General features: G+C 44.9%; 1 protein-coding gene across 1 annotated transcript in view; it reads left to right on the forward strand.

The window, feature by feature from the left end:
• LOC124776529 (ATPase H(+)-transporting accessory protein 2-like) overlaps window positions 1-26,389 on the forward strand; it is a 77,616-nt gene that overhangs the window by 45,511 nt on the left and 5,716 nt on the right. Inside the window, exons 4-7 of the mRNA XM_047251555.1 lie at window positions 13,244-13,378; window positions 13,901-14,086; window positions 17,538-17,606; window positions 24,403-24,529. Coding sequence (XP_047107511.1) covers window positions 13,244-13,378; window positions 13,901-14,086; window positions 17,538-17,606; window positions 24,403-24,529 — 517 coding nt within the window. The remainder of the gene's footprint in view (window positions 1-13,243; window positions 13,379-13,900; window positions 14,087-17,537; window positions 17,607-24,402; window positions 24,530-26,389) is intronic.

A 26,389-nucleotide genomic window follows, 5' to 3' on the forward strand; every position in this document is an offset into this window, starting at 1 on the left:
TTTGTTCAACACATTGAGGACGTCTTCGGGGAAATCGAGGCTCTCAGCAAGATGCGATCAGGGTCCGTTCTTATCAAGACCACCTCTGCCACACAATCGGCGGCACTCCAGGCGTGCGACCGCCTAGGGGACATCCCAGTCTCCATTGTCCCACATCTGGCACTAAATAGGACGCAGGGGGTTATTTTTCATCGTGACCTCCTGCTACAATCTGATGAGGAGCTCAGGGCCAACCTGGAGCGCCGCGGCGTGCATTTCGTCCGGCGAGTCCAGCGCGGCCCCAAAGACCGTCGCATCGACACCGGGGCCTTTATCCTCGCCTTCGAGGGGGACGTTCTCCCGGAGAAGGTAAAGGTGATGTGCTACCGGTGCGACGTGCGACCTTACGTCCCGCCTCCTATGCGCTGTTTTAGGTGTTTGCGCTTTGGGCACATGTCGTCCCGGTGTGAGGCTGAGCCCCTTTGTGGCGACTGTGGACGTCCTCTTCGTGAGGAACATACTTGCACCCCACCACCTCGGTGCCCTAATTGTCCTGGCGTCCACTCGCCTAGGTCCCCAGACTGCCCCGCCTATCAGAAGGAGAAAAAGATACAAGAAATCAAAACTTTGGATCGGCTCTCTTATTCTGAGGCCAGGAAGAAGTATGACCGCCTTCATCCCGTGTCACTGGCCACTTCGTTTGCCTCAGTTGTGTCCACTCCTTCCGCTGTATCCTCACCTCTATCCTGTCCCCCCTCCGCCTCCTCTGCCCGTCAGGGGGCTCTGCCTCCGCCTCCCAAATCCCTCCCTTCCAACTCCTCCTCCCCCGCGGCCCCCACCCCCCCTGCCCCAGGGGCCACCCTTCCTCCTCCTCCTCCTCCCCCCACGCCACCTGAGAAGCGATCCTCTTCTCAGGCGTCCATCGGGGAAACGTTCCGGACCCCAGCTTCCGAGGTCCGGCGTTCCAAAACGGACCCCGCGCGTGAGGACCTTCTTCGGGTCCAGCCCACCATCCCTGTGCCTCCTCGGCCTTCCAAGAAGGCCTCCAAGAAGAAATCTCTATCCCCCTCTCCACCCCGGCGCGTTTCATCTGACGCTTCATCCGTGAGTCGCTGCTCCCGGCCGTCCTCAGTTTCGCCGGGACGCTCTGCTGCCAGGCGTTCCGCCGGCCTTTTGTCGGCAAATGATGCGGCCCCTCCTACACAATCAGGGACAGCGGCCGCAGCTGGCGACGAGTCGATGGAACCGGATCCGCCTGCCGTCAGTTGTAGCGTTGTTGCCTCGCAACCTGGCCCTCCGCGGCCATCGAGGTGACCAGCTCTTCCCCGTCTCGTTCCCCCAACTTTTTGACTAGCAATGGCGTTGTTTCATTGGAACATAAGAGGTATTCGATCTAATCGGGAGGAATTACAACTGCTCCTCCGCCTGCACTGTCCGCTCGTCCTTGGTCTCCAGGAAACCAAGTTGCGCCCGACTGACCGTATTGCCTTTTCCCACTATACCTCGGAGCGGTATGACCTCGCCCCTGTGGACGGTATCCCAGCTCATGGTGGGGTCATGTTGCTCGTTCGGGACGATGTCTATTACCATCCCATCCCATTGACCACCCCACTCCAAGCAATAGCTATCCGCATTACTCTTTCTGCTTTTACTTTTTCAGTTTGTACCGTCTACACTCCACCGTCATCTGCTGTTAGTCGGGCTGACATGATGCACCTGATCGATCAGCTTCCCCCGCCGTTCTTATTGTTTGGCGACTTCAATGCCCATCATCCCCTTTGGGGCTCTCCTGCATCCTGTCAAAGAGGCTCACTCTTGGCGGATGTCTTCAACCATCTCAATCTTGTCTGCCTCAATACCGGCGCCCCGACTTTCCTCTCGGACTCTACTCATACCTACTCCCACTTGGACCTCTCGATCTGTTCTACCACTCTTGCCCGTCGGTTCGAGTGGTATGTCCTTTCTGACACCTATTCGAGCGACCACTTCCCCTGTGTCGTTCGTCTCCTGCACCACACCCCATCCCCACGTCCTTCGCGCTGGAACATACTGAAAGCTGACTGGGGACTTTACTCCTCCCTGGCGACCTTTCCGGACCGCGATTTTTCCAGTTGTGACAGTCAGGTCGAATACCTCACGGCTGTTATTATCAATGCTGCCGAACGTTCCATACCTCGTACTACTTCTTCTTCACGTCGCGTTTCCGTCCCCTGGTGGAACGAGGCTTGTAGGGACGCTATCCGTGCTCGACGACGTGCTTTACGCACCTTTCGCCGCCATCCTACGTTGGCGAATTGTATTGAATACAAACGACTCCGAGCGCAATGCTGTAGAGTCATCAAAGACAGCAAAAAAGCTTGCTGGGCCTCTTTCACGAGCTCCTTTACCAGTTTTACTCCCTCTTCCGTTGTTTGGGGTAGCCTGCGCCGGCTGTCGGGCATTAAGGCCCACTCCTCAGTACCTGGCCTGACCTCAGGTAATGAGGTCCTTGTTGATCCTGTGGCTGTCTCCAACGCCTTTGGCCGCTTTTTCGCGGAGGTTTCAAGCTCCGCCCATTACCATCCTGCCTTCCTTCCCAGGAAAGAGGCAGACGAGGCTCGGCGACCTTCCTTCCACTCGCTGAATCTGGAAACTTATAATGCCCCCTTTACTATGCGGGAACTCGAACGTGCGCTTGCACTGTCCCGGTCCTCTGCTCTGGGGCCAGATGCCATTCACGTTCAGATGCTGGCACACCTTTCTCCGGCGGGCAAAAGCTTCCTTCTTCGTACCTACAATCGCGTCTGGACCGAAGGTCAGGTCCCCATGCGTTGGCGTGACGCCGTTGTTGTTCCTATACCCAAACCCGGGAAGGATAGACACCTTCCTTCTAGTTACCGCCCCATTTCTCTTACAAGCTGTGTCTGTAAGGTGATGGAGCGCATGGTTAATGCTCGGTTAGTTTGGATCCTTGAATCTCGACGACTACTTACTAATGTCCAATGCGGCTTTCGTCGCCGCCGCTCCGCTGTTGACCACCTTGTGACCTTGTCAACATTCATCATGAACAACTTTTTGCGACGGCGCCAAACGGTAGCCGTGTTCTTCGACTTGGAGAAGGCTTATGATACCTGTTGGAGAGGAGGTATCCTCCGCACTATGCACAGGTGGGGCCTACGCGGTCGCCTGCCCCTTTTTATTGATTCCTTTTTAACGGATCGAAAGTTTAGGGTACGTGTGGGTTCCGTATTGTCCGACGTCTTCCTCCAGGAGAACGGAGTGCCTCAGGGCTCCGTCTTGAGCGTAGCCCTTTTTGCCATCGCGATCAATCCAATTATGGATTGCATTCCACCTAATGTCTCAGGCTCTCTCTTTGTCGATGACTTCGCGATCTACTGCAGTGCCCAGAGAACATGCCTCCTGGAGCGCTGCCTCCAGCGTTGTCTAGACAGCCTCTACTCATGGAGCGTGGCAAATGGCTTCCGGTTCTCTGAAGAGAAGACGGTTTGTATCAACTTTTGGCGATATAAAGCGTTCCTTCCGCCATCCTTACATCTCGGTCCCGTTGTTCTCCCATTCGTGGACACAACTAAGTTTCTAGGGCTCACGTTGGACCGGAAACTGTGTTGGTCTCCACATGTCTCTTATTTGGCGGCCCGTTGTACACGTTCCCTTAATGTCCTCAGAGTTCTTAGCGGTTCATCTTGGGGAGCGGATCGCACTGTCCTGCTTCGCTTGTATCGGTCCATAGTCCGATCGAAGCTGGATTATGGGAGCTTCGTCTACTCGTCCGCTCGGCCATCCCTCTTACGCCGGCTCAACTCCATCCACCATCGGGGGATACGTCTTGCGACCGGAGCCTTCTACACTAGTCCTGTCGAGAGTCTTTACGCTGAAGCTGCCGAGTTACCGTTGACCTACCGGCGCGACATACTGCTGTGTCGGTATGCCTGCCGGCTGTTGTCTATGCCCGAACACCCCTCTTACAAGTCCTTCTTCGCCGATTCTCTCGACCGTCAGTACGGGTTATATGTGTCTGCCCTGCTGCCCCCCGGAGTCCGCTTCCGTCGCCTGCTTCGACAATTGGATTTTGCCCTCCCTACCACCTTCAGAGAGGGTGAGAGCCCGACACCACCTTGGCTCCAGGCTCCGGTTCGTATTTATCTCGACCTCAGCTCACTCCCGAAGGAGGGTACTCCGGCTGCAGTGTATTGCTCACGGTTTGTCGAACTTCGTGCTCGACTTGCTGGTCACACCTTTATTTACACCGATGGCTCCAAAACTGACGATGGTGTCGGCTGTGCCTTTGTCGTCGGGACCGCCACCTTTAAATACCGGCTCCTTGACCAATGTTCCAGCTTTACGGCCGAGCTTTTTGCTCTCCATCAGGCCATTCAGTATGTCCGCCGCCACCGCCATTCATCGTATGTCCTCTGCACTGACTCACTCAGTGCTCTTCAGAGCCTTGGGGCTCCCTATCCGGTCCATCCCTTGATTCAACGAATACAGCAGTCCCTCCATTGTTTCACTGATAATGGCGGTTCTGTCAGCTTTCTGTGGGTCCCCGGACATGTAGGAGTGCCTGGGAATGAGGCTGCGGATGCTGCAGCCAAGGCTGCAGTCCTCCAGCCTCGGCCAGCCTCCCATTGTGTCCCGTCATCTGACGTTTGTGGGGATGTATGTAAGAGGCTTGTGTCCTTGTGGTGGGATGCTTGGTCATCCCTCCAAGGAAACAAGCTCCAGGCAATAAAACCGCTCCCAACTGCTTGGACAACTTCCTCCCGACCATCTCGGCGCGAGGAGGTCCTTCTGACCAGGTTGCGGATTGGGCATTGCCGGTTTAGCCACCGCTACCTGCTCTCTGGTGACCCAGCCCCGCAGTGCCCTTGTGGTCAGGCATTAATGGTGCGCCATGTTTTATTGTCGTGTCCCCGTTTTAGTCAATTTCGTGTTGTCCTGTCCCTGCCATCTACCTTACCGGATGTTTTAGCTGATGACGCTCGAGCAGCTGCTCGTCTTCTGCGTTTTATAACTTTAACTGGCTTGACCAAAGACATTTAACCTTTTTACTTATTTCATCTGCATCTTTGTCAGGTCCTTTTGATGTCCCCCCATCCCCTTGAGTTTTAGCAGGTTCCATGTGCTCTAACACCAGTGACTGGGCGCTAATGACCTCAGCAGTTGAGCGCCCTTAAACCCTACCAAAAAAAAAAAAAAAAAAAAAAAAATTTTGAGCGTTGGTTCAATACTTGACCCCTAGGATTTAAAGTTCATATGTTTGTGGCATTTCCTTTAATTGAACACTAATGGTTCAGGGTCACCTTCAGTGCAGTTATTATTCTCATGACAGAATGGAAATTCACCTTAAAGGGGGATAAAAATAACTGTGTGCATATCACACACATTCGACTACCTGGGTAGCATGAAGTGCACCCCTGAGCCACTGAAGGGGACCTTGCTGCTCTCAACTCTGGTTAAAGTGTAGAAAAGTGAAACCTACTTTGTCATAGATCTTTCAAAGTTTTTGGTTCAGGCCCTTCCCTTCACTCCACTCAGAATCAGGAGATAGTTACGAGGAAGGTGCTGAGATTGTAATTCGTTAAAATTCCGTGAGTATTAGCTGGTATTCTCAACATTCCCTGCCAATCAATGGAATGGTCAAAGTATATCTTCAGAGCCCAGATATTAGGAAATGTTTGTTCAAAGTGTGCCACAAACACCTGCTGGTCGTACTCGCTTTCCCCTCAGTGCCTGTTCGTGTAGAACCTTCAGTATAGTGAATGAGTCCCCTAAAAGCCTACTTACTGCAGCCACAAGGTGATTCTGCTTATCCCTTGCTGCAGACTATCTTTTTGTGCATTTCTCCCCCTGACAGAGAATATGGCAGGATTCCCAACAAGTAAAGTATCGTGCATTGGCTGAGCTTCACTTGGAGGCAGTACTGCAAATTTGTTGTTAAGTGGGGATGAGCATAGTACCCTGATTTCTTCATGGCCCATGGACCTACCACTGACACATCGCGCAGTCAGAGTTAAATGGGGTGATAGGCCCTGTATTACCTGCAAAGGAGACAATGTTAGCAAAACGATAGTACTCGGGTACCTTCGATATCTTTGTTATGTACCTTTGAAAAATATATATAGCTCTCCTACCACATTCATTCTCAACAACTTCCATTTACTTGACCATGTTGTTGTTGTGGTCTTCAGTCCTGAGACTGGTTTGATGCAGCTCTCCATGCTACTGTCCTGTGCGAGCTTCGTCATCTCCCAGTACCTACTGCAACCTACATCCTTCTGAATCTGTTTAGTGTATTCATCTCTTGATCTCCCTCTGATTTTTACCCTCAACGCTGCCCTCCAATACTAAATTGGTGATCCCTTGATGCCTTAGAATATGCCCTACCAACTGGTCCCTTCTTCTAGTCAAGTTGTGCCACTTATTTCTCTTCTGTCCAATTCTATTCAGTACCTCCTCATTAGTTACATGATCTACCCATCCAATCGTCAGCATTCTTCTGTAGTGCCACATTTCGAAAGCTTCTATTCTCTCCTTGTCTAAACTAATTATTGTCCACGTTTCACTTCCATACATGGCTACACTCCATACAAATACTTTCAGAATAGACTTCCTGACACTTAAATCTATACTCGATGTGAACAAATTTCTCTTCTTCAGAAAAGCTTTCCTTGCCATTGCCAGTCTACATTTTACATCCTACATCATTAGTTATTTTGCTCCCCAAATAGCAAAACTAATTTACTACTTTAAGTGTCTCATTTCCTAATCTAATTCCCTCAGCATCACCTGACTTAATTCGACTACATTCCATTAGCCTCATTTTGCTTTTGTTGATGTTCCTTTGATATCCTCCTTTAAAGACACTGTCCATTCCGTTCAACTGCTCTTCCAAGTCCTTTGCTGTCTCTGACAGAATTACAATGTCATCGGCTAACCTCAAAGTTATTATTCCTTCTCCATGGATTGTAATTCCTACTTCAAATTTTTCTTTTGTTTCCCTTACTGCTTGGTCAGTATACAGATTGAATAACATCGGGGATGGGCTACAACCCTGTCTCACTCCCTTACCAACCACTGCTTCCCTTTCATGGCCCTCGACTCTTGTAACTGCCATCTGGTTTCTGTACAAATTGTAAATAGCCTTTTGCTCCCTGTATTTTACCCCTGCCACCTTCAGAATTTGAAAGAGTCAACATTGTCAAAAGCGTTCTCGAAGTCTACAAATGCTAGAAACGCGAGTTTGCCTTTCCTTAACCTATCTTCTTAGATAAGTCGTAGGGTCAGTATTGTCTCACATGTTCCAACATTTCTACTGAATCCAAACTTATCTTCCCCAAGGTCGGCTGCTATCAGTTTCTCCTCTGTTAGGAATACGTGTTAGTATTTTTGCAGCCGTGACAGTTCGGTAATTTTCACATCTGTCAACCACTGGTATTTTTGGGATTGGAATTATTATATCCTTCTTGAAGTCTGAGGGTATATCGCCTGAATAAAACGTTCTCAGTTTTCCAGCTGCGTCAATTCGAATAAAATCCTCAAGCTTTCGATGGCCATCTCCACCATCGTCGTCAGTTCACTGATTGCCGGGCCTGTTACTGTCTCTCGCTTATATAGGCATGATGACATCATCAGCAGCTAATCAGATTGATCCAATGTGGCGTGCATGTGAGTCGACCCGGGCAGCTAGCGGAGCTATTGCCCGTGGCAGCTCCAGTGACGGCAGGTGGCACCAGGGGCAGGTGCCACGTTTGAAACTGCCGCTCCCACGTCGCGCATCTGACTCTGCTTTCTTTCGATGTCCAACGCCCTTCCCCATGCCCTGCTGACTGTGTATCCCTGGTCTCTGTTGAAATTGTTATTTAAGCGAATCTCGGCCACTTCCTTTATAACAGTCTCAATATGTAGACGCATGAGCCAACACTTCTGTATTTTCGAACTGTATTTTATGTCCGTTTTCTAGGCATTCCTCTGCTATGGCCAACTTGTCAAGCTCCCTTTGTTTTATATGGCACTTATGCTCAGCACAACGCTCTGCTACCGTGCGAATTGTCTGTGCAATGTACATGCTGCCACATTCACAGGGTACACCATACACACCGTACACTCGAAGAGCAATGTCGTCTTTAAAAGGGCGCAACATATCTTGTATCTTGGGGGCCCAGAGAACAGTTGTTAATCTTGACAACCATGAACTGGACGACGGTTCTATATCAGCACTGAGTAAAGGCCTCAACTTTTCTCCAGCTCCACGACGTCTGCCAATATTGGATATAATTAGTGGAATAGAACAGTGCATTAGGAATCTTTCGCGCAATGCAGCTGAGGACGCCAGGCTAACTACCAGCCATATCCTGGCAAAAGCTAAGCCACCAAAATTTAATATTAGCCAGGAGGAACGACGTTGCTTACGGTTATTACGTGAGGATGAAGAGTTGGTTGTCTTGCCAGCCGACAAAGGGAATACCACCATGGTTCTGAACTCTGCAGACTACCACCTGAAGATGCTACATTTATTAGAAGACCCCACGTACCACAATCTTAGTTGTGATCCCACACAGGCCATTGTCAGAAAGACAGGGAAGTTATTGAAGGATTCTGACTTACCAGATGAAGTGGTGAAGAAATTAACGCCTCGTGCCACCAGACCTCCCAGGCTTTATGGATTACCAAAGAAACACAAGGAAAGTGTTCCACTGAGGCCCATTGTTAGTGCAATCATTTCGCCCACATACAGATTTGCTAAACATCTGGCAGGATTATTAGCACCAAAATTGGGACATTGCGAACACCATGCTGTCAACTCGCAGAAATTTGTTGAGACACTCAAGAGAATGAAGATAGGCCCAAACGACCTAATGGTTAGCCTGGATGTTGTCACTTTTTATGATGGTGCCAAGACAAGATACACTGGATCTTTTGGCCCAACATTTTCCATCTGTAATCGTTAAGTTGTTCCGTCATGTCCTAACGTCAATGTACTTTTTGTACTGCGATGAATATTATGAGATGACTGACGGCACAGCCATTGGATCACCACCGTCTCCAGCAGTTGCAAATTTCTTCATGGGGCACTTTGAGGAGCAGGCTCCATAAACTGCAACATTACGGCCATCTTGCTTTCTATGATACGTTGATGACACCTTCCTGATATGCCCACATGGTGAAGATACACTACAGCAGTTCGTCGATCATATGAATGGTGTCCATCCCAACATTAAATTTACTGTCGAGATTGAGAAGCATGGCAAGCTACCATTCTTGAATGTTTTGGTTGAGTGGAAGGCAGGAGGCCAGCTTGGTCATTCAGTGTACCGGAAACCCACACACACTGATCAGTACTTGAACACCAATAGTTTCCACCACCCTGTACACAAGGAAGCTGTCCTGAACACGTTGGTTCATAGAGCCAAGATTATCTCTGACGACGACCACCTACAGTCTGAATTGCAGAACTTAAAACATGTTTTCGGGGAAAATGGATACAGCAAAAGAGACATCACAAACGCTTTCAAGGGCCGCCGATGAGACACCTGTTGATTCCGTAGAAGAGGCCAAATGGACTATATTCCTGCCATACTGTGGAGCAACTAGCAGTGAGCTAGGACGTCTGCTGCAGAAACATGGGCTAAGACCAGTGTTCTGGCCCGCCCCCAAGATAAGAGATATGTTGTGCCCTGTTAAAGATGACATTGCTCTTCAAGTGTATGGTGTACCCTGTGAATGTGGCAGCATGTACATTGGACACACAATTTGCACAGTTGCGGAGTGTTGTACTGAGCACAAGCGCCATATAAAACAAAGGGAGCTTGACAAGTCGGCCATCGCGGAGCATTGCCTAGAAAACAGACATAAAATACAGTTCGAAAATACAAAAGTGTTGGCTCATGCGTCTACATATTGGGACTCCGTTAGAAAGGAAGTGGCAGAGATTTGCTTAAACGACAATAATTCCAACAGAGACCTGGGATACCCACTCAGCAGGGCATGGGGACAGGCGTTGGACATCGAAAGAAAGCAGAGACAGATGCGTGACATGGGAGCAGCAGTTTAACGTGGCACCTACCCCTGGCGCCACCTGACATCACCAGTGCTGCCACGGGCAATAGCTCCGCTAGCTGCCTGGGTCGACTTACACACGCATGCCACATTGGATTGATCTGATTGGCTGCTGATGTCATGATGCCTATATAAGCGAGAGACTATAACAGCCCCGGCAGTTAGTGAACTCCTGACGATGATGGTGGAGATGGCCATCGAGAACTCGAGGATTTTATTCGAATTGATGCGGCTGGAAAACTGAGAACGTATTATTCATGTATGCCATCGCGAAAGACTCAGAAGACATAGGGTATAACGCCTGTCTCATACATCTTGCTCACTAGATGGTACAGTTTTGTTAGGCCTGGCTTTCCCAAGGCTGTCAGCAGTTCTAATGGAATGTTGTCTACTCCCGGAGCCTTGTTACTTTGGTCTTTCAGTGCTCTGTCAAATTCTTCACGCAGTATCATATCTCCCATTTCATCTTCATCAACATTATCTTCCTTTTTCTATAATATTGTCCTCAAGAACGTCACCCTTGTATAGACCCTCTATATACTCCTTCCACCTTTTTGCTTTCCCTTCTTTGCTTAGTACTGGGTTTCCATCTGAGCTCTTGATATTCATGCAAGTGGTTCTCTTTTCTCCAAAGGTCTCTTTTAATTTTCCTGTAGGCAGTATCTATCTTACCCCTCATGAGATAAGCCTCTACATCCTTACATTTGTCCTCTAACCATCCCTGCTTAGCCATTTTGCACTTCCTGTCAATCTCGTTTTTGAGACGTTTGTATTCCTTTTTGCCTGCTTCATTTACTGCATTTTTATATTTTCTCCTTTCATCAATTAAATTCAGTATCTCTTCTGTTACCCAAGGATTTCTATTAGTCCTCGTCTTTTTACCTACTTGATTCTCTGCTACCTTTACGGTTTCATCTCTCAAAGCTACCCATTTCTTTCCCCCATTCTTATCAATCGTTCCCTAATGCTCTCCCTGAAGCTCTCTACAACCTCTGGTTCTTTCAATTTATCCAGGTCCCATCTCCTCCAATTCCCACCTTTTTACAGTTTCTTCAGTTCTAATCTACAGTTCATAACCAATAGATTGTGGTCAGAGTCCACATGTGCCCCTGGAAACGTCTTAAAATTTAAAACCTGGTACCTAAATCTCTGGCTTACCATTAATCTGTCTGATACCTTCTAGTATCTCCAGGCTTCTTCCATGTATACAACCTTCTTTTATGATTCTTGAACCAAGTGTTAGCTATGATTAAGTTATGCTCTGTGCAAAATTCTACCAGGCAGCTTCCTCTTTCATTCCTTACTCTTATTCCATATTCACCTACTTCGTTTCCTTCTCTTCCCTTTCCTACTATAGAGTTCCAGTCACCCATGACTATTAAATTTTCGTCTCCCTTCACTACCGAAATAATTTCTTTTATCTCATCATACATTTCATCAATCTCTTCATCTGCGGAGCTAGTTCGCATATAAACTTTTACTACTGTGGTAGGCGTGGGCTTCGTATCTGTCTTGGCCACAATAATGCGTTCACTGTGCTGTTTGTAGTAGCTTAACTACATTCCTATTTTCCTATTCATTATTAAACCTAGTCCTGCATTACCCCTATTTGATTTTGTATTTATAACTCTGTATTCACCTGACCAGAAGTCTTGTTCCTCCTGCCACTGAACTTCACTAATTCCCACTATATCTAACTTTAACCTATCCATTTCCCTTTTTGAATTTTCTAACCTACCTGCCTGATTATGGGATCTGATATTCCACACTCCGATCCGTAGAATACCAGTTTTCTTTCTCCTAATAACAATCTCTTGACCATAATCAAGGATTTTCAGTTGTATCCAAACAGCAATTAACTCGTCCCTTCCCGGAGAACAACATTATCGTTGGGACTGCATTGTAACTACTACAGTGCTCTTTAAAAAATAATAGTAAATAACTTTAAACTAAGATTACTGGCTATATCTTAATTTTTGGATCCATTATGTTAAGAAGAATAAAATTTCATTTTAAGAACTGAAGCTTTACCACTCAGAGTAATTGTGTTACGACAAAAGTAAGAACTTTGTGTAACAAATTCAAAAGTAGCAGATCATTTTGACAAATGCAGAAAATGTACACAGCTGCGGAATGCAGATGCTGAATATAATGTAATGTGATGTGACAGCTATAATATTTACAGAACACAATATTATGCCACAGGAGTTGACTTAAGAGCTATATTTACATTGCAATCATGAACTTGTGTACATTTCCATAGAACAAACAGTGGAAAATATATGGAAGTACTACATTGCAATTAATGGGGAACATTCTTACAGACCAGATATTACAGATACTGCAAAACTTTGGAGAGCGCACATCTGTTGCTCATAACCATCAATTTATGAGGAAACAGATTACATGCTCAAAAGTTTCTAAAAAGTCACAAAAAGGTATATTTAATCATGTACACATGTACATTGAACACATGTACACACGTACAGGGAACAATTGTCTGAATGAGGATACTACTGCCAAAATTTTTGGCATGTGTAAATGTTTGTTGGAGCTGGTGTGTAGTAACAATTAGGTTTTTTGTTTTTTTTCCACGTTTTGACAGTAAAAAATACAGTGTATTGTGACACATAGAAGATTTTTGATATATTCAATTGAAAATAATGGGGAAGCACACTTTGTTTGTTCAAAAAAAGTTAAAATTGAGAATTTCGAAGTGAATTTACCCGACATGCGGTCCCACTTTTAAATTAAGAAAAAAAACCATAAAGTTAGCTTGCATACATACACAAGAATACAAAAAGCACATATTTAGCATTTATCTGATTTAGTGAAAGCTACTAGCGTGGCAGAGATGAGCACTGTAGTGCCAGTTTATCCTATTAAAAACAGCAGAAATAGTGGAGCGCAATACAGAACCTCATCCACATGAGGTGGTTAACAATCTGCCTTTTTAAAATCGACAGGGAAAGTCCTATGCAGTAAAATTTCTTTCTTTCAATTTTTTTTATTGGCTTGAAGATCTGTTCTTTCTTAAACAAATGTAAAATAAGTCTACAAATAGCATGACAGCTCTACATCAAGAATTGGAAGCTTTTCCTTATTTTTGTTTGTCAGAGAAACCCATCCAAACTGTGACAGCCATGTCGTTAATTTTTCATTCCTGATTTTTAAAAAGTTCATATAATAAATATTATTTTTGTTTTAGGTGAGCACTGCTTCTGATGAAGAAACTGATCTGTTGAATCCAACTGACTTTCCTGTTACATATCTTGATGATAGCAACACTGAAGATGTGGAATTTCTCAGACAGCTTCATCTGCTGAATAATTTGGGTGAAAAGGTGAGAAACATTAAGTATTAACGTAACTGGTAACTGTAAATCATTTAAGAAAGATGGTAGTGTGTTACAAGAATATTGAATTTTCTTAAAAACTATATACTTATATAATGTTGGAAAGATGTTCTTAAACAATGGCTGGGCAAGAACATGTGTGGATCTCTCAGAAATTGTGTGTAAATGAGTGTGTGTTCCATCTGTAATGTATCATGAATTGACTAGGTGGCCAGATATTACTGAAAGAATTTAGACTGTAGAAAGGTATTGCACTTTGATCTATTTACAGTCAGTAATGAATACTGGATATGAGGGGGAAAGGACCTGTAACCTGACATACAGCCACTTAGTTTGAAAATGAGTCTTCTTAGACTGAAAGAAAGTAATCTTGTATATAATTAATTGAATCATTTCTATTAATTAGCTAGAGAATTGTCAAATAAATAAAAAGCTAATGAATTCAAAAGTTACAATAGTAATCAGAACATATCAGAAATCTGTACTAAATACTAGTTTCATAATATGCAGGAATACGTAGAAAATGAAGATCTGAGAGATGGGTTGCCAGACCTGTATTGGATTGTGTTCTCCGGACTTCATCCTGTCATTGATTTGCATGGAGAAGACTCTCCTGCAGCTGACGAGGCAAAGCAGCTACTTAGAGATGCAATAATTCATTTGAAAAAAGGATTTATTAACTCATATGATGGTCAGGTAAGGCTGAAACTAGAAGGTTTGACATGTTTCTTCTCACATAGTAATCTATCCAGATGATTAAAATTTTGAGCAGTTAGTATCTAATTGTATCCTCAGAATTTTGAGCAGAAACATTCATGGTATACAACCTCCATAACTCCTTACTTCCTGTCACATATTTAACAGATCCTTCCCTTTTCTACGCAGCATTTGAAGTCTGTTATTTATCATGAAAGGGTTAGAACAGCATAAGAAAAACAAAAACTATGAAATGACGCTAAGTTAAAATTTTTATAATTCATTGGCAAAATGGAAAAAAAATGAATGTATGAAAGAAATCACATTTATGAGCATGGATAAGTATCGCACATGAGTACTGAAGTCGGTATTATATGCTCTGCAGTGAGCATTTTGTCAGATGAAGGAAAAGTTTTGGACACAAGAAGTGTAGACCTTGAAAGAAATTTTCCAGTCTCAAAGTTTTGTGGCACCAGTAGTTTTATAAATAGCTGAAAAAGCTTAAAAGCCAAAATAATTGGTGCAAAAAGAAAATATTTAACCAGCGTGAACTGTTAGCAGAGTTTTCAGTGTGGCCTGCAAGTGGCTTATAATGGGTATGTTGTGAAATGGGTTTTCAGATAGGGCTTTCATCACTGCCTAAATAAAAACTGCTTAATACTGGTTAAATCTCTTACTTACCACAACAGTAAAGTTCATTCAGTTTGATATTTGGCTGAGACGAACAGCGTTTTTGCAAAAAAATATAATTTTAATAAATATGAGCTTTTAAGGAAAACCTAATTGTTTTTTATTATGGTTAATAAGAATCAGATAGTCTGGATAACTATACCTCCTGTGTGTTCATATTTATTCTCCCTTTCTCATTTATTTCCTTTCTTTTTTAATATCATTGATATGGATGATGCTTATATACATTTTCTCTGAAAAATACTGTAGTGTGAACGATCTACATAAATGATTAATAAAGTCAAGCTCCTTTATAAAAATAGAAATGTAGAAGCTGCACACGTGTATAGTTTTTGATAGTTTGCAATCTACTTGGATGGCATGATTTAAGTGTTCACTATGGTTCTGTTCACTCATGTGATGTCATCAGTGATAGCACTGGCCTGCTGACGTCTGTGGGATTGCCCTCTGCTGCCAAACATGTCAACACAAGCCCTCCATGTGAGAACTAGATCCTTCCAGTGTCACACTGGGCACTACTAACATTTAGCAGTGAAAGCATTCCCACCATCAAATTAACCTGTGATTACAGCAATGACTTTGGCTTTGGTGATCATCCAGCTTGATGCACCATCCCTCTGCATAGATATAACAATATGTGCTTGATACCTACTTTATTACTGATAGTTTAGCAAATTTCACTATCGTATAGCCAATCAGAAGTTTGACACGTCAAATTTGAACCCTCAACCCCCTTTTCCAAGTGACATTACCACCATTTCTCAATTGAATGTGCCAGAATCCCCAAACTAATAAAGTACAAAGTGATATGTATTTAATGACATCTCAAAAATTATGCTCTTGTTTATAACAACAGTTTGTTACAAAGTTGTTAAATTATTCGGAACATGACAAAAATATTGATAACGGTGAAGTCGAAGAACAGTCTGCCTTAACTAACAGATACCAATTGAGAATATCCACATAAGTAGTTTTCTGTTGTTCCTGTGACATCATAGACAGTGTCCCAGCAAGTCTTCCTCTGTGGCACACACCATATTTCCAAGCCAGGAACCGATGACATGGAATAAATTCTCAAGCATCAGGTGTTGATATGGTGTTTAATGCTATCGTGGCTTGCAGATACACTGCGTCCATCCGTCTCGTGATACAATATTATGACAAGGGAAGTTGTTACTCACCATATAGCAGAGATGCTGAGTCACAGATAGGCACCACAAAAAGACTGTCACAAAGTTTTCAGCCAGTAAGGCTTTCGTCAAAAATAGATCACACTTGCATGCACAAACACAACTCGCACACACAAGTGCAGTCTCGGGCAACTATAGCCACAGTGGTGGCTACAGATGCCTGAGATTGCAGTCGTGTGTGAGTTGAGTGTGTGGTAATTCGGAAGGCCTTTTGGCCAAAGGCTTACTCATTTAACAATCTTTTTGTTGTGCCTATGTGTGACACAGCATCTCTGCTGTATGGTGGGTAACAATCTATCCTTTCTATAATATTGAAATAAGATACCTTAATTCTAGCATACTATGTGATCACGTTAGTAACTCTACTTGTTCCCTCAGCACATGGGAATATTCGTATGTACACAGATTAAAAATACAGGTTTATCAAATAATTATGTGATAAAAGTTCTAAGTATTATGGAATGTTCCAGTGTATCTACACATTAGCATTTTGTGTCACAAGCCGTATGATCTATCAAAGTCTTTGGCCTGAACACAAGTTGTAAACAAATTTCTAGTGGTGAACATTTTCGCAACAGCTGTATATGAAGTGCTGCAGTTTAAAAGAAAAATGCCTTTCACATTGCACATTAATTTTTTATTTATTTGTGCACCCAAGTAAGATAAAACAAAGAGAACTAACATGCAGCATGCAGAAGGCAGTTTTCTTTTCAACTGCTGCAGTTTGCAAGGTGTAAACTTCACAGTGGTGCCACACATAGGTCCCAGGATTAGAAACTTTTCTAATTTTGAATGATCCAACTTAATATAATGAATTGAAGACATGTGCTGATTTTAAATTTGCACAGTCATGCTGTTTTACAAGACAGAATCTGTCAAACCTTTATCTGATCTGCTATATTGAATCCTAGTAGTTCTGTTATTTTCTTTTCTCATAACATTTGTTATTTCCAGAGTTGACAAGAAACACATTTCACTCACTGGTGACACACTGTCTAAAAGATGAACTTTTAGCAGCATAAAGAAGTTCATTATATTTTCTAGATTCTGTAGCTAATGGAATGTGCCAATAGAATGTCGTCATGTATGTTTAGAGTTGACAGCGTCCTACATACAAAATTTTTGTTTTTTAAGGTTTTAATAGCTGTGCAGTGAATGAGCTTTTTCAAACTGTAGCTCCTCTTCTCTCACTGTCATTTACCTTTTCCTATGTCCCACTTTCTTTTTCATCCCTTAGCGTCCCTAATTGAAATTATAACCTCCTATTCAGTTATTTTCAGTTTCAAGATAAATAGGGCACATCAAAAAGACTGAATGTTCAACAACAAAACATTAAATAGTACCAGTCATACTTGTGATTTTTCTTTTTGTGTCTCTTGTTAATTTTGCGTTGTAAGACATTATAACTGTATTTATTCTGGAGTATCGCTTTTAACTGCCACTTTCTGAATTCAACTTTCATTGTAAAATACATTCTTAATTGATATTGAATTGCTGATCAGACCTACAAGACAATTCTATGTCTTGATACATACCAGCCATTAAATGAAATTGTGTGTGTTATGTTCCAGGTTATAGTAGCAGCATTAACAAGTGATGTTAGCCACACTAGGAGAGCCCGCCAGATAGCGGAACCAGCAGTAAGTCTATTGTAACCTCTCTTTGTCTCTCTCTCTTCCCCCCCTCCCCCTGCGGGTCCGGGTTTAGAATGGGCCCGAGGTATTCCTGCCTGTTGTAAGAGGCGAGTAAAAGGAGTCCCTCCCCCTCAAGGGGGTTGTTTGCGCCTGCGTCCGGAGACGGACGGTTCCATGACTTACATTTGTGGTCATTTTGGTTTTTCACTTATTCTGGTTTCTTCCTTCTTTTGTTTGTTTCCTTTCTTTGTCCTTCTCCATCACTGTCTTCCTTACTTTTTACCTTGCCTTCTTCTCCTTGCCTCCTTGTCCACCCTATGGTCTCCGCCTCGGCATTTGAGACAGTCTGTCCTTTCTCTCCCTCTCTCCCTTTTCTCCCCCCCCCCCCCCACCCCCCTAGTGCGTGCCTCAAGGCCAACCCAGGTGTTCGTGTTCACACATGTAGCCAGTGTCGGGGTAACGCGTAATTCCCTGCCCTGGTTAGACAAGTAAGGCACGCACGTACCCCCTGGTAAAGGCCAAGCCCATGGAGGAGTGATTGTCTGAGCTGACACATTCCGACCATGCCGATTGGTCCCTCCGTCCGTTTCTCGGGAGGTGTGAGCTGAGGTGTAAACATTCACCTAAGGTGGGAGCGCCCTCTGAGAGGGTCCCCACAAGGAAGGAGAGTGCCATCGGAGATGCTGGCAATCATGGGGGATTCCTCCGCAGTGGATTTCTCTTCTTCTCTCTCGACTTCTGCCCAAAAATGGAAACTTGACCAGCCACCAGTGACAAAAGTACTACCGCCTGCCCCAAAGTTCCTCGTAGTTTCTAGGTCTGAGGACGGAAAGGATTTTTCATCTGTCAACCCTTTCATTATTCAGAAGGACGTAGATGCCATAGCCGGACCTGTCAAGTCTTGTACCAGGATGTGTAACGGTACCTTGTTGTTAGAAACTGAGAGTGCCTTTCAAGCACAAAAACTCCTTCGGGCCACACTCTGTACACGTTCCCTGTCTGGGTGGAGGCTCACCGCACTTTGAATTCGTCGCGTGGTGTGGTATATTCTAGATCACTCGACGGATTGATTGACGAGGAGATTCAGTCTTTCCTCGCTGAGCAGGGCGTGACGGCTGTCCATAGGCTCATGAAAAGGGTCAACAATGACCTTGTACCGACCCAGACACTTTTCTTGACCTTTGATAGTGTTCAGCTGCCGTCACGCATCAAAGCGGGCTATGAGGTTATTTCTGTTCGCCCCTATGTCCCGACACCTGTGCGCTGCTACCAGTGTCAGCATTTTAATCACACGCGCCAGTCTTGTTCTAATGTGGCTAAATACGTCACTTGTGGCAGGGACGCCCATGAGGGTGACTGTCCACCTCCATCTCCTCGTTGCGTGAACTGTCAGGGTGACCATGCAGCGTCCTCCCGTGACTGTCCCATCTACAAGGATGAACGCTCTTTACAGGAAACTCGGGTCAAAGAGAAAGTGTCCACCTCGGCTGCTCGCAAGCTATTTGCTTGTAGAAAGCCCACACTGCTCCCAACGGGGAAATACAGTACTGTTCTCCCCTCTCATCGGCCTACCAGGGAGGTGTCGACACAGACATGCGATCTGACCTTTAGCACTACAGTCGTCCGTTCGGCCAGTGCTAAGATCACCCGGTCAACGTCTCCTCTTCCTCCCATCACCCCTAAGACACAAGCACCTTCATCAGCTTCTGCCAAGACTAAGACCCAGAAGTCAGGTGCACGGGTCTTCGAGAAGGAACCGTCCCATGAAGACTTCCTACGTACCCCGAACTCCCAGCGATCGACCAGTACTTCGACTGAACGACCTTCCAAAAAGGCTCATAGGAAGCAAAGTTCTCCTTCTCCGCCTAGGCGCGTTTCTTCTCCTGCGCCACCCAGCAGTTGCCGCCCCAGGCCGTCATCCGTTTCGCCTGGCCGCACCGCTGGTAGCTGAACATCTGGCCGTTCACCAGCGGAGGAAGCTCCCCCTCCTGGCCATCTTAACATGGTGGCCGATGAACCTATTGGAAAAAATGGACAATGACACTCCACCTATTGATAGCGCCAGCAGTGCTCGCTCTAAGCCAGGTCCTCAGCGGCCTTCAAGGTGACCCCTTCTTGCTTCTCCTTTTTCTTTTTCTTCTCACGATGGCACTTCTTCGTTGGAATATTCGCAGCATTCTCTCCAACCGAGAGGACTTAAAGTTGCTGCTACACTTGCACTGTCAGCTTGTAATAGCTCTCCAGGATACGAAGCTACGCCCATGTCATCGAATTGACTTGGCACACTATGCCTCTGTGCGTTTTGACCTACACCCTGTGGCAGGTATTCCAGCTCATGGAGGGGTTATGTTGCTGGTCCAGGATGATATCTACTATGATCCCATCACATTGCACACCGATCTGCAGGCATTTGCCGTCCGAATTACTCTCCCCACTTTTATATTTTACGTTTGTACTATTTACACTCCATCGTTGTCTGCAGTTACTAGGGCAGACATGATGCAAATTGTTGCTCAGCTACCTGCACCATTTTTGTTGACTGGAGACTTCAATACCCACCATCCCCTTTGGGGCTCTCCAGCATCCTGCCCAAGAGGCTCCCTGTTAGCAGACCTTTACAACCACCTCAATCTTGTCTGCCTCAATACTGGTGTCCCTACTTTTCTTTCGGACACATCTCACACCTATTCCCATTTAGACCTCTCTATATGCACTACCCAACTTGCACGCCGGTTTGAGTGATACGCACTTTGATACGTATTCGAGCGATCATTTCCAGTATGTTATCCATCTCCTGCATCATACCCCATCTCCATGCTCAACTAGTTGGAACATCTCCAAAGCAGACTGGGGCCCTTCTCTTCCAGGGCGACATTTCAGGATCAAAACTTCGCAAGTTGCGATAGTCAGGTCGCACACCTCACGGAAGTCATTCTCACTGCTGCTGAATATTCCATCCCTCATACTACTTCTTCTCCACCTCACGTACCAGTCCCCTGGTGGACCGCAGCATGTAGAGATGCTTTAACTGCATCGACGTGCTTTATGCACCTTCAAGCGCCACCCTACGATGGCGAATTGTAGTAATTATAAACGATTACATGCGCAGTGTCATTGTGATATTAAAGAAAGCAAGAAAGCCAGCTGGGCTGCTTTCACAAGCTCCTTCAACAGTTTTACTCCCTCTTCTGTTGTCTGAGGTAGCCTGTGCCGGCTATCTGGCGCTAAGGTCCACTCACCAGTTTCTGGCTTGACGGTTGCGAATGATGTCCTTGTGGCCCCTGAGGATGTCTCCAATGTCTTCGGCCGATTTTTCGCAGAGGTTTCGAGCTCCACTCATTACCCCCCTGCCTTGCTCCCCCGAAAACAGGCAGAGGAGGCAAGACCACCTAACTTCTGCTCCTCGAATCATGAAGGTTATAATGCCCCATTCACCATGCGGGAACTCGAAAATGCACTTGCCCGGTCACGATCCTCCGCTCTGGGGCCTGATTCTATTCATATTCAGATGCTGAAGAACCTTTCTCCTGCGGGTAAAGGTTTTCTCCTTCGTACTTATAATCGCATCTGGATTGAGGGTCATGTTCCCACATGCTGGCGCGAATCTATTGTTGCCCCGATTCCTAAGCCGGGGAAGGACAAGCACTTGCCTTCTAGTTATCGACCCATTTCCCTTACCAGCTGTGTCTGTAAGGTGATGGAACGCATGGTTAACTCTAGTTTGGTTTGGCTGCTCGAATCTCGACGCCTACTTATCAATGTCCAATGTGGATTTCGTAGGCGCCGCTCTGCTGTTGACCATCCAGTTACCTTGTCAGCCTTCATTATGAATAACGTCTTGTGGAAGCGCCAGACAGTGGCTGTGTTCTTTGATTTGAGGAAGGCTTAAGACACCTGTTGGAGGGCGGGCATTCTCCGCACCATGCATACATGGGGCCTTCGCGGTCGCCTCCCTCTTTTTATTCTTGCATTTTTAATGGATCAACAGTTCAGGGTATGTGTGGGTTCTGTCCTGTTCGACGCCTTTCACCAGGAGAAAGGGGTGCCACAGGGCTCAGTTTTGAGCGTTGCTCTCTTCGCCATAGCAATCAATCCAGTAATGGATTACCTCCCAGCTGATGTATCAGGCTTCTTTTTCGTGGACAATTTTACCATCTACTGCAGTGCGCAGCGTACGTGTTTCCTGGAGCCCTGCCTTCAGCGTTGTCTTGGCCGTCTTTATACACCTGGAGTGTCGCCAATGGCTTCTGTTTTTCTGCCAAGGAGACGGGCTGTATTAACTTCTGGCACTACAAAGAGTTTCTCCCACGGTCCTTACATCTCGGTCCCGTTACTCTCACATTTGTGGAGACAGCAAAATTTTTAGGTCTTACATTTGACAGGAAACTTAGCTGGCCTCCACATGTCTCTTATTTGGCTGCCCGTTGTACCCGTTCCCTAAATGTCCTCCGTGTTCTCAGCGGTATGTCATGGGGAGCAGATCGAACCGTCCTACTTCGCCTATATCGGTCGATCATCCGCTCAAAGCTGGATTATGGGAGCTTTGTATACTCCTCTGCACGGTTGTCCATCCGCTCAAAGCTGGATTATGGGAGCTTTGTATACTCCTCTGCACGGCCGTCCATCTTACGCCGCCTCAACTCTATACAACATCGGGGGTTACGTCTTGCTATCGGAGCTTTCTATACTAGTCCCGCCGAGAGTCTTCATGCTGAAGCCGGTGAATTGCCACTAACCTACCGGCGCGATATACTGCTTTGTCAGTATGCCTGTCGGCTATTATCAATGCCCGACCACCTGTCTTATGGTCCCTTTTTTTTGATGACTCTTTCGACTGTCAATACAGGTTGTATGTATCTGCCCTGCTACCCCCTGGAGTTCGCTTTCATCGCCTCCTTCAGCACCTTGATTTTTCACTCCCTGCAGCCTTTAGAGTGGGCGAGAGCCAAACGCCACCTTGGCTCCAGGCTCAGGTTTGCGTTCACCTTGACCTCAGCTCGCTCCCAAAGGAGGTTACCTCATCTTCGGTATACCGCTCGCGGTTTGTAGATGTTCTTTCGAAGTTCATGAATACAATCTTCATTTATACAGATGGCTCTAAGACCAATGACGGTGTCGGGTGTTCTTTTATTGTCGGGGCACACAGTTTCAAATACAGGCTCCATTGCCATTGTTCAGTCTTCACAGCTGAGCTATTTGCCCTCTATCAGGCTGTTCTTTACATCTGCCGCTGCTGACATTCTGCTTATGTCATCTGCTCTGATTCCCTGAGCGCCATCCAGGGCCTCAGTGATCTGTATCCGGTTCACCCGTTCGTGCACCGGATCCAACGCTCTCTTCAGCAGCTGTCAGACGATGGTTCTCCGGTTACCTTTATGTGGGTTCCTGGCCATGTCGGTGTCCCTGGGAACGAAGCTGCAGATGCCACGGCCAAGGCTGTGGTCCTCCAGCCTTGGGACAGCTTTTTGTTGTGTGCCTTCATCTGATGTTAGCAGGGTCATTTGTCAGCACATTTTATCGCTGTGGCAGGCCGATTGGTCTACACTTACTGAAAACAAGCTTCGGGCCTTGAAACCTCTCCCCATGGCTTGGACGACCTCTTCACGCTTTTGTCGACGGGAGGAGGTCGTTTTGGCCGGATTACGGATTGGACACTGCCGGTTCAGCCATCACCATCTGCTGACAGCTGCGGCGCCATTCTGCGCATGTGGGCAATTGCTGACCACACCACATTTTAACATCCTGTCCGAATTTTAATACACTGCGCATTGACCTTGGCTTGCCATGTACTCTATGACATTTTAGCGGATGACCCAGGAGCAGCTGCTCATGTTCTTCGTTTTATCCACTTGACAAACCTGTCTAAGGACATTTGATTATGCTGTTTTCTTTTAATCCCTTGCCTGTTAATGTGCCTTTTATAGTGTTGTCCTTTTTAGTTGCTGTTTTAACCTTGTGCCTCACAGTGCATTCATACTTTAGTCTGGGCACTAATGACCACTGTGGTTGTGAGCCCTGAAACTACAAAAAAAAAAATCTCTCTCTCTCTCTCTCTCTCTCTCTCTCTCTCTCTCTCTCTCTCTCTCTCTCTCTCTCTCTCTCGCGCGCGCGCGCATTCTACTGTTATTGCAAGGTAGTTGTTAACTTAATTTTTGTTAAGACTACTTAACCTATGAATGTGATAAACTAAGTTCAGTATTTGCTAAGTTCACTATTTGCTTGTAGTGCAGTCTGTTGAGAAATTTTTGTGTGGAGTAGATATGGAACTTTTAGATATGTTGTTTTAATTTGTGAGCCCTTGAAATCGCCGAATAGATGGTAAGTCTTCTGTGACTGCATACTTCTCTCTCTCTCTCTCTCTCTCTCTCTCTCTCTCTCTCTCTCTCTCTCTCTCTCTCTCTCTCTCTTTTTAAAAAAAGTCCACCATGCTATGGATGAGTAATAGGTAGCATATGCCATTTTTTTCTGCCTCCTGTATTTATGAAACTTGTCGTTTTTGGACTGTGATGATTAACAAACATTTTAAGAGGAATAAAGGAATTGTGAGGTAGTAGTCGGTACTCTTGCAGTAGTGAACACCAGTGACTTGCAAAAATAGTGTTAGGAAAATGACCAACTTGCCTGTATATTTGTTAAGTGCAAGTGAGTGAAACAATATATCCTCCTTCCTTTGACAATTCTGAATGAATATGAAAATTGTCAGACATATGTTATCTGCCCTGGATGTGCAACAATGCCTTCACATATCCCCAAATTGTTTTGACAAATGTGTGTTCACCTAATACATTCTTTTTGCTTGCAGGACCTGCCAGTCAATTGGACCAAGCCAAAGAATCTTTCTAAGGATTACTCAGAAAATTATCCAGTAATATTTAATATTATTCTGTGGTTCATGGTCGCATTTGTGTTCTCTTTGATTGCCATATCAAGTAAGTAATTTTTCAATATTTAGTTACTGTGAGTAAAATATTCATGATGAATAACGAGCTACTATGATTAAATTAAAAGACAAAATTACTGGCTCATGCTTACCTTCAAGAGGGGAAATTTTCAGTACTGTTGATAAGGCCACAAAAATTACAAAAAACTATCCTGACTTTTGGAAGTATCTGTTCCCTTTCTGTAGGTCTTTTTCTCTAAGTCAGAACAAATGGATCCCTCTATTGGTGAGGTTTGAGGAATCTGAACTTCCAGCTTTGTTTTCCCAAACCTATCCGTCTTTCCTCCTTGAGGTAGCAAGAAACAGTTCAGAAAACTAAGATAGTTTCATTTACTTGTATATGTGTCTTACTGGCAATATTAAAAATACTGGGCAGATTCCTATCCCACAAGTTTATTGTTTTCTAAAGTGAAATTTTATTCTGATAAAACTATTATCATTTACCGTGAAGTTGCTGTTTGAGCCATGTTTAAAATCTTGTATTATTATTGTGGTCTTAAACTCTTTACTTAACACAAGTTTCCTTTTTAACCTTCAAGTGGGTGCGCTTATGTATGAATTGTGCCAACCACAAGTAAAATTGTTTTGCGCTATTCCTTCATTTCACAGTTATCCTCTACTTATTCCTTCAGCTACACAGTGATAAATTGTGTTGTCATATGTCCAAGTGAGCAGCAGTAATAAATATATATTATAAAAGTGTACAGTGTGCGTGCTGCTAAAACTCGGAAATGAGTCCACTATGATCAAGGGAGTTATATGGTGTGGTAGGTAGCCCTCCATCCCCCATCCATGAAGAAGTTTCCCATTTCTGCCTGAAGGCTATACTTTAAGATATAAGGGCTGGGAAGTTTCACCTGCTAGAACATTCCAGGACATCAGAGAGCATTCCACAACTTTCCAGAATTTTCTGGAATGTTCCACAATGATCCAGAATGTTCTAGAATGATTAGGAATAGACTGGAACATTCAGGAAGTTTCCAGAATGTTCAGCAACATCCTGTAACATCTCGGATCATTGTGGAACATTCCAGAACACTCAGGAATGTTGTGGAATGTTCTTGAAGATTGTGTGCCATTTTAAGCCTTTTTGGTATGTTCCTGAATTCCCCACTGTTGGTGCTGCCCGTTAACCCAAAAACGATGGCTTCACAGCAAAAATATGAATAGAAAGCAACAACAAACTGGAAACAGATAATCAATGGTTATTACCATGTAGCACACTACTTTCCAAAACGTTCAAAGCACACATAAGCGTACAATACTGAAATTCAGCTAAATCTGTCAAATATGTCTGTAAGTATGTGAACAAAGACAGTGACATGGCAGTATTTCAAGTTTCCAAAGACGGTGAACAACAAAACAGAAACAGCAAGATCCTCACGTACCACATGGGAAGATACATAAACAGTAACGAAGCAATGTGGCGGATTTTCAGTTTTGCCATACACAACTGCAAACCAACTGTGAAACATCTAGCAGTACATTTGAAGAATGGATGGAGAGATTACTTCCCAAAAAGGACACCACCAGAAAAACTGCAAGCTTGCCAGAAAAATTGTAAGTGAACCATCTCAGAACACAACATTAACGGCTTTTTACCAACTGTGCCAAATGAATCCATTCACAAAAACATTACTACCTGTCGACGTCCCTACCTATTGTTTTGTGGAACACAATGAGAACATCCAGGAATCATGAAAACTGGGACACTAGGGCTGAGTATACACAGTACATCTGAAAACGCAAGACTGTTGACGATTACCTATGCCAGATGTATAGAGAAGTATGCCAACAGTTAGAACTACTGGGATATGATATCCACTGGAAATTAACACTATAAGAAGCC

This window comes from Schistocerca piceifrons, chromosome 2 (assembly GCF_021461385.2).
Source record: "Schistocerca piceifrons isolate TAMUIC-IGC-003096 chromosome 2, iqSchPice1.1, whole genome shotgun sequence".
Classification (NCBI taxonomy): Eukaryota; Metazoa; Arthropoda; class Insecta; order Orthoptera; family Acrididae; genus Schistocerca; species Schistocerca piceifrons.